Consider the following 8,818-nt stretch of genomic DNA (forward strand, 5'->3'; position numbering starts at 1 on the left):
ACCAGCCGATGGCCGGATGCTTTACGTGGCAATTTTTATATTTTTTAATTATTTTTTTGAATTTTTTTTATTATTTTTATTATTTTTTTATTATTTTTTATTATTTTCCTTTCCTTTCATTTTCTGCCTTCTTCCTAGCGGTGGCCAGCGAGCCTCCGGTGAGGCTCGGCGACCAATGGGCGAGGGCTATGAAGCCCTCACTTGCCGCCGACGAGGGTTGCCGGCAAGGCGGCTTCGCCCAAATCTGGGCGAGACCGGCCTCACCCACGGTTGGCAAGGCCATGGTGACCATCGCTAGGGCGGAGGTGAGGCGACTTAGCTCGAGATTTGGGCGAGGCCAACCTCACCTTGGCCTTGCCATTGAGTCCCCGACGCCTCCTTTGCTGTCGACCCCAGAGCTTCTCGACCTCGTCACCGCCGTCCTCACCTCCACGAAATCTCACCCGAGGCCCCGGTCCCCCGCCTCCCGCACCTCACGCCGCCACTCCTCCGCCCGATCTTCGCCTCCCGAAACCCTAGCCCGCCGCCCCAACAACCGAGGGCTCTGCGGCCCTCGCCTTTGCCTTGGCGATGGCGCCATGGCCTCGCCGGCCATGGGTGAGGCTAACCTCACCCAAGTCCAGGTTGGCGACCCTAAGAGAGGTCGAGCAAGGGCCGTGACCCTCATTGGCAACAGGCAAGGGCTTCGTGGCCCTTGCCCAGTGGCCGGCGAGCCTCCGGTGAGACTCACTGGCCACCGTGAGGAAGAAAGCATAAAAGAAAAGGAAAAAGAAAACAAAAAAGAAAAAAAATTAATAAAAGGTTCGAAAAAATCATTAAAAAAATCATAAAAATTGCAACATCAGCGTCCAGCCACCAGCCGATGTCCACATCAGCACTGGCCGGCCAAAATTGGCCGGATTGACTGAATTGGTACCAATATTAAAAGATTTAGGACTGAACTGAATTAATACCAATACAATAGATTTAAGACTTTTTTGGTACTTTTCCCAAAGTTTTCTTGTTGATACCTTTCCAGTTCAAGGAATGATGCTCCCTTTGTTCTTTTTAGGTAACATGTGAAGCAACACGCAAGCGACAATTCTGGATTCGCTATCTATCAATCTTCTATAAGTTAACTGCCATATACCATCACTTGCTTATTGATTGAATAAATACAAAATGAATTTTGGGTCAAAATGTTGCATGGTTCTTCACATGAATAAAATCTCAACCTCTGCTGTTCGCATTATACCAGCACAAGCGAATGATGACTGCAGTGCTTTTTACATGATTTGTTTCGGCCATAGAGTGCTGTTCTGGACCTGTCAATACAATGGGCATGCCAAGTAAGGTGCATCCACCTTACACAAACCCAAAAGAAAATGCCAAACCAAAGCATCATCCATGAAAACAGTAGAACTCCCATCTTATACTGTAAGTGCTTCTGATCTGAGAAAGATGGATATCCCGCAATAATTTCCCTTAGTGGATCTTCCAACAAAAACCTACGGTCCACCAGAATACAGAATCTCGTACTATTCTTAATCGGCTGAACTTTGGGTGATCAAGCTTCACTATCGTGTTTTCCAATTGTCTCTTTCATTCCATCCAGCTGAGAAATGACATATTTCAGCTTTTTGAGACAAATCTCATCAGCTACTCAGGAACTGTAATCGGACTTCTCAAATGGGCAGTATTCACAATGCACTTTTGATTTCATCTCTCAATGTTACTTGGATGTCCTTGATTAGTTGCATGAATTCACGGCAATGGTTGTTGATAAATTCCTTTTTGAGACCAGCAGGACTAGCTAGTTCGTTCATCACTCCACTGGCTAGCTCCAAAACCCTTATAATTCTCTTCTCAACATTTAGAAGCCAATGCAACGATGTGTTTTCTGTTGGCGAATCCATGGACGCTACATCAATGGTCACTTTTGTCCTTCTGCACTGAACCACCTGGAGGTTAGTAGGAAAAAAAATAAGAATCTTCCACACCAAATAAAGCATAGATCTTTCCTGGATGATAAAAAAAAAAAAAAAAAAATGAACCATCATGTCAGGCAACTAAGTGCATCAAAAGTTCGTAAATGTGTAGTTGAGCCAGAAAATATGTGAAAATTAAAGAACAAGGGTACTGCAATAAAACTTGAAAACAATAAATGTTAAGCATAATATTAAAGATCTAGATTGCTGTATTTGTCATTTGTGCGAAGTTCCAAATTCTGAGAAAGAACTGGAGATTACTCATCCAAGAGAATGCATTTAATAAATGAAAGTTTCTATTAAAAGAACCAAACACTTCCTTCTCATAAGTTCAGAATCATGATCGACAACGATATAACCTTCAAGAGCAATCTGGGAAATCTTTCTAGTTACTGATTATCACCATACTGGTATTAATGATATCATAAAACAAGGAAGTTCATTTCGAGTTATGGTGTGAATGTCAAAGGCTGATCTTCCCTTGACTTGCTTGAGAACAAGGTAAGTTCAGCCTTTGTTCAGTCCCTTACTCAAGCTGAACTTAGCCTGATTCAAGTGAACAAGGCTAAGCCTAAGGGCAACATGAGTGTCAATCTAACAGCATCACTACATAACACCATTGGTGTGAGAGCTAGAATGAGAGCACTGCAACCAAGTGCATGAAACTGAATAAAATTGTGACTAGTACCATTAATTATGGTTCCTCCCATCATCTTTAGAGGTGCACCTGAATAGGGTTCAACGACAAACTTAATGTAAAACAAGATCCAATACTACTGACTTCATTGTGTGATTTATGTTCTAGTGTAAAGGAGGTGGAGACATTTCATATGATCAATAAGTTTGGATGTCAAATTACAATGCTCAATTGGCCTTCCTCCATGTGAATCAATTTCTTTACAAGAATGTACAAGGATCAATAGGTTTTAATAGCCAAAATAAATAACTCTGAAAGAGATTCTCACGAGAAGGTTGACAAGGTGAAATCCACGTTCAATGGGAGATTCTATCAATCATTCCTTTAAATCCTACAATTTTTTTTTTCTATCAGTGCTTACATCAGCAATGGAATCCGCAAATAAAAGGGTCTTGATTTGTGAGAAGAACACCAGAAAATGCTTATACTGTCTGTTTCACTATCATGTCAAAGGAAGCAGAGAAACTGCCTCATCTTCAATCGTAAGATCAGAAATAAGTGCCAGCTGAAATTGGTCATATATATATCACAAGTGATTTGACCATATGCTGACAACAACCACCATTCTTTGAAAAGCTAAGATGCAGAATGCTAAAAACATTCCAAAGTACATAAACGAAGAAATAAGTAGGAGAAACTAGACGGGTACAACAAGTACATCATGCTTTAGAGACCCAAACCCTCAATATCTCTGCACATTACAACAAACCTTCTTCCTTTTCCCTCAATAATTATCTGCTTCTCTATACAGATGATGGTCATGGTAAAAGAATTCATTAAAGACAGGATACGCTCAAAAACACAAAGACACCTAATGATCCTCTCTGTCGTCAGAAAAAAGTAAAATGGAACCGGAGATAACAAGGTCGTGTTGCGGTGTCATCACCCGCCTCGGTAATTTTATCGAACAGTTGGTATGCAACACAAATTGGCTCATGCAGGATGAGATGAACACGCATACATAGAACACCTCGAAAGGCACAGTGAGTCAACTTCGAGCTGATCTACTCAAGTCTCACTCCGAAAACAGAGTCAATTCAACATACCCAAGCACTATGCCGTTGAAGAAGCAGAAACAGGGGCAGATTCAGAGCTCGCCGGGGATTGACCGAAAGACGGCGATGCTCACCGGCAGAGTGCGAAATCGTCACTTGTGGGGGGTCGGCGGGGGCTTAGGAGGGTCAATCGTCGAGGAACTTCCGGAGGCGAGACCTAACGAATTCGCTGCGAGCTTTGGCACGGGCTTGCTGAGAAGCGACATTGGCGAAGGAGAGGTGAACGCCGACCGCAATCAGGGTGGCGCCGGCGGCGAAGACGCCGATCGTCGCCGCTAGTTGCCTCCGCGTCGGCGGGTACGCCCACATTGCCGTTCTCCCTCGTTCTCTTCCGGGGGGGGCGCTCGCCACTATAAACGGGCCGGTCGGGCCGGCTTCCGTCAAAATCTAAGCTCGCCAGAGAACATCGGGCCTCGAGATGTTGGGCTCGATTTCGAAGGCCCGGACTGGACAGAAGGCTTTCGGGCACCTATTGAGATGATTCGGCCCGGTGGCCGACCCGATTATGTATTGAATAGAGCTAATATGTAGTTTGGTTTGGGAATATGATGATTATTCCAAGACTTGGTTTACTATAATTGGATGGGTTACAAGTCGGGTATCATAAATATTACCCTGCAGTTTGGTTTAGGAATATTACACCCTTATATACTCTTTGATGACAAATAATCATACCCTAATTCCTTCATTTAACAGGGACAAATCATACATGAAATATTATTATGAGCTATAAATTGATTATGGTCCTTTCATTTCAAATGGTAATTACTATATGATTATCATTCTATTATACCTAAATATATGTAATTAAAAAATTATTTTTTAAACTATACAAAGTGTAAATTAATAATCTAAAACAAGTAATATTTTCTTCATAATGTTGTTTATTTAATATATATATATATATATTAAACTTATAAAACATAACCAATCAAACACCGTGCTATTTAAGTTAGATATTTACCATTTTATTCATTAATAATTAATAGTAACTGTTAGAGAATAACAATATACTGATCATTAATTAATTATTTCATTTTGCAAAAGGGCGTATATATAAACTATTGATAAACTGGGTGAGTTGAGCTTTAAAATGAGTAAATCTAAGCTTAAAATATATCATAACTTTAATTAATGATCACATGTAACCAAATTTATAAAGGATAATGACTCAAATGATACATAAATTTTGACTTAATATGCAACGTGGTTTCTAAAATTATAATTTGTTCAATGTAATCCCTAGATTTTTAATACATGTTCAATGTAGTCCATAACTTATATAAAAATGTTAAATGTTATCCTTCATTAATTAAATATCAGAAATAATATTGAACATTTTTATATGGTATAGGGACTAAATTGAACATGTATAAAAAATTCAAGAATTACATTAAACAAATTAAAATTTCAAGGAACACATTGCATATCGGGCTAAAGTTTGAAGACCACATTGAACAAATTAAAAGTTCAAAGACCACATTACACATTAAGCCAAAGTTTAAGGACCATTGGTGTCATTTTCCCAATTTATAATATTAGTCATAAATATAAGTTGAAATTCCATGATCGATGATTTCCTAATTACAAGTAATTAAAATCATAAGATTAACTATATTCATATTTTCTATAATTGATCATTTTATCATGGATTATAATTCAATTATTGGCCAAATCCCGAAAGAATCATGGACTTATACTCGCAGGACAAATTTGACCCTACTTTGGAAATGTCCCCAAAGAAGCATGAACTCTAACGAGGGGAGGGGGAATAAAAAAAGCCGTTGTTACCTTTCTCGTCCAAATAGTTGTAAGCGATAGCTGATGTGGCTAACAATACCACGATGGTGTGGCCGTGTGACATCCTAGCTAAGCCTAAAAGAATTCCTGCCATATCCGTCACTAAGTCTTAAGAGGGGTGCACTCCAAAAAGCATTCAATCCCGGAGCTCAAAAGCACCTCAAAAACCTCATGAGAAGATATGCTTCTCGGCAACTTTAATATTTTTCTATTAATTTAATATCATAAAAACCTTAAATTGATACATATATAACAAATTCGCTATAAATTAATTTTTTGACAACAAAAAACCCCAAATTAATATACTTGTGACAAATTCACTATAAACTAATTTTTAACAATAGAAAGCCTTAAACCGATACACTTATAATAAATTTACTCTATGTTAACTTCCGTAAAATTTTACCATCAAATTTGCTGACGTGAATGACACATGGTAATGTGGTACATGGAAATTCATGGGGTAAATACCACAAAAAATCTCAAACTAGTAAACTTATGACAAATTAATAGTTCATTTACTATCAAAAGGATATTTGAAACATTAGTCCTTAAACTTGTTAGAATTGGAAGATGAGGTCTAGATTTTATCTTAGACAGAGATGATTCTTGCTTTTGTGCGTATGTGCACTTTTAATTATGGATGATCCTTGCGCAAAATATAATTTTCCGGGCATGTGAATATTCATGTTTTCTACTTGTTTTTAGTCAATGTCGGCACTGAAAGTGCAAAGGCAGGTCATAGTCTTCACCTCAGTATGAAATTGATTAAGTAGTCGATAGAACTTGCATCATTGCTAGAAATTGAGTTTCCAGAAAGACGTTTGGCTTGCGCAACCATTTGAGTTGGAGATGAGGTAAATATCTGTTGTGTTTTTTTTTTTTTTGGACGAAATAACTGATATATTAGATGAAAGGAGAAATACAACCAGCTAGAAGAGCATCACTGAGTACAATATTCAGGAATGGAGGGGGAGGGAAAACGATCCAATTACTGGATAAGCCTTGGGCCCTATGGGCTTTGGCGGCCCAATCCGCAGCTAGGTTAGCCTCTCGACTAGCATGATTGAGCGACACATTAGGGCACTGGGAGAGGAGATCATGGAGAGTGGCGAAAAGGTGTCGTTCTTCCCGGGCCGCGGCCGCTTCTGTTGAAGGACCTCCAGCAGTATGAGGCAATCGGATTCAAACACTACACGATGGAGGTGCAGTCCCTGCTTGATGAGATGCTGAAGAGCCCTAATCATGGCGAAGATCTCTGCTTGGAACGCCGACTTCGCGGGTACAGTATTGGTAAACATATCAGTGAGTTCACCTTTACTATTTCGGTAAATACAAGCAATAGCTCCGTGACGATTGCCTGATACGAAAGCCCCATCTATGTTGCATTTGATTATGCATGTATCTGGTGGTTTCCATCGGTGATCCATGCTAACTTGTGATTTTGGAACCCTAGTTTTTGGGGATTGAAGACTGTTGAAGATTCTACACTGGGTTATTGCATTATCCACCGCCTGGATGGGATTCGGAACTTTCTGCCGGAAGATGGCATTGTTGCGATGGCACCAGATCTCCCACAACAGGTTAGCAATGACTTCAAAGGTCGGGGAGGAGTGAGGATGAGTGGCGTGAGTAGCCAACCAGACATCCAATCTTTTTACTGAGGTAAGAGAGACAGGTATTCTGATCTGGGCGTTTGACCATATGCTGCGAGTCCAGTTACAATAGAAAAATATATGTTCAACGGTTTCTGGGGTGTTGTGTGCACAAAGAGTGCAGTAGGGATTGGGAGATAGATGTCTGATGTATAGGTTTTCTTTTGTTGCTATGGCATTTTTGCAGGCCAACCACAAAAAGACTCGGATTTTAGGAGCTGTGTTCATATGCCAGATTCTTTTCCACAATTGATGAGGAGGCTGATAAGAAGATGAGGCCATTACAGGTAAGTTTCGGTGTGTTGAAAGTAAGTAGTGATAGCAGCTCTTAACTGTAAAAGCTCCTGATGATGTGGCTGTCCATACTAATTGATCTGAGTTGAGTGATGAATTGATAGGAGTGGTTTGGATAGCTTCACTAACCTGGTCATTGAAATAGTTTGAAATAATCTCCGGTTTCCAAGTTGCCGACGAAGAGTCTAAAATATCAGCTACTTTGATAGGTTCCCCTGCAGCTGCACAGCCTCCTAATTTACCAATAGATAGCCAATAGTCTGTTCTGATGTTGATGTTGGATCCATCTTTCACCAGCCATCGAGTTTTAGGAAGGATAGCATCCCTACCCTTTAATATGCTTTTCCACCCCCAAGAAGGTCTATAGCCTGAAGTGGCATTTTGAAAAGAAGAATGTTTAAAATATAGACCTTTAAACAACTGAGTTCAAAGTGCATGTGGTTGCTGAAGAAAATGCCACGCTTGTTTTCGATCATCGCAATATTAAAAGTAGTTAGATCTCGAATCCCATTCCCCATCCGTTTTCGATTGCTTTACCTCGGCCATTTCATCCAAGGTGTATGCCCGACTCATGTTGCTGTTTACTCCACCGTAAACATGATATCTTGCTTTCCATTAATCTGCGAGAGAGACAAGGGGAGCGAGAAAAGGGACATCGCATATTGAGGTAAGGCCTCGTATGACCGCCTTAAGTAAAATCTCCTTACCCCTTTAGATAAAAACTTTTCCTTCCAACCAGCTAATTTTGCATTCGTTTTTGCCAAAATCCAAGAGAACATCTCACGTTTTGAACGCCCCCAATCAGAAGGGATGCCCAGGTACTTGCCGAATCTTCGCACCACAGGTATTCGAAGTTCTCCTTGTAAAGTCTCCTGTAATGTTAAAGGACAATTGGCTGAAAAAGATGGCGTACTTATTCTGTTAAGAAGTTGACCAAAGGGCATGGCAAAAGATCGATGCAATAGATGAGTGAGATTTTGGCATTGAGAGTGAAGCTTTGAGAAAGAACACCGCATCATCGCAAAGAATAAATGGGAAAGCTTAGGGCAGGTTCTGTTAAATTGGATCCCCTGTAAATGACCCATATTGATTGCTTGCTTGATAACTGTTGATAAAGCATTAGCCATTAATATAAAAATGTAGGGGGAGAGGGGGTCTCCTTGGCGGATTCCTCTAGTAGGTGTAAAATATGGTAGTTGTTCTCCATTGAAGCGAATACTATAGGAAACCGTTGTGATGCATTCCATAACCATCTTTACCCATTGATTTGTGAAGCCCAACTGTGTTAAATATGCTGCGAGGAAGTCCCACTCCACACGATCATAGGCTTTCTGCATGTCTGTCTTGAGA

The 8,818-nt window shown here is 40.3% G+C and overlaps 1 protein-coding gene and 1 pseudogene across 4 annotated transcripts; both read right to left on the reverse strand.

Moving 5' to 3' along the window:
- Window positions 1-1,166: 1,166 nt before the first annotated feature.
- LOC120289995 lies at window positions 1,167-1,928 on the reverse strand (annotated as a pseudogene).
- Window positions 1,167-4,043, reverse strand: LOC104426057. Of its 4 annotated transcripts, none has more exons than XM_039305522.1 (2): window positions 3,794-4,043; window positions 1,167-1,931 (listed from the first exon to the last, which is right to left on the reverse strand). In XM_039305522.1, the coding sequence occupies exon 1, from the start codon at window positions 4,026-4,028 to the stop codon at window positions 3,846-3,848; it is 183 nt and encodes a 60-aa protein (XP_039161456.1). In that variant the 5' UTR covers window positions 4,029-4,043; the 3' UTR covers window positions 1,167-1,931; window positions 3,794-3,845. The 4 variants fall into 4 exon arrangements, with proteins under 4 accessions (XP_039161456.1, XP_039161457.1, XP_018720166.1 ...); XM_039305523.1 differs by having other exon boundaries at window positions 1,167-1,940; XM_018864621.2 differs by having other exon boundaries at window positions 1,193-1,940; window positions 3,711-4,043.
- Window positions 4,044-8,818: the final 4,775 nt, after the last annotated feature.

Source organism: Eucalyptus grandis, chromosome 11 (assembly GCF_016545825.1).
Source record: "Eucalyptus grandis isolate ANBG69807.140 chromosome 11, ASM1654582v1, whole genome shotgun sequence".
NCBI lineage: Eukaryota > Viridiplantae > Streptophyta > Magnoliopsida > Myrtales > Myrtaceae > Eucalyptus > Eucalyptus grandis.

Coding starts and splice junctions, on each gene's coding strand:
- LOC104426057 (XM_039305522.1), bottom strand. CDS start 4,028: ATGTGGGCGTACCCGCCGACGCGGAGGCAACTAGCGGCGACGATCGGC.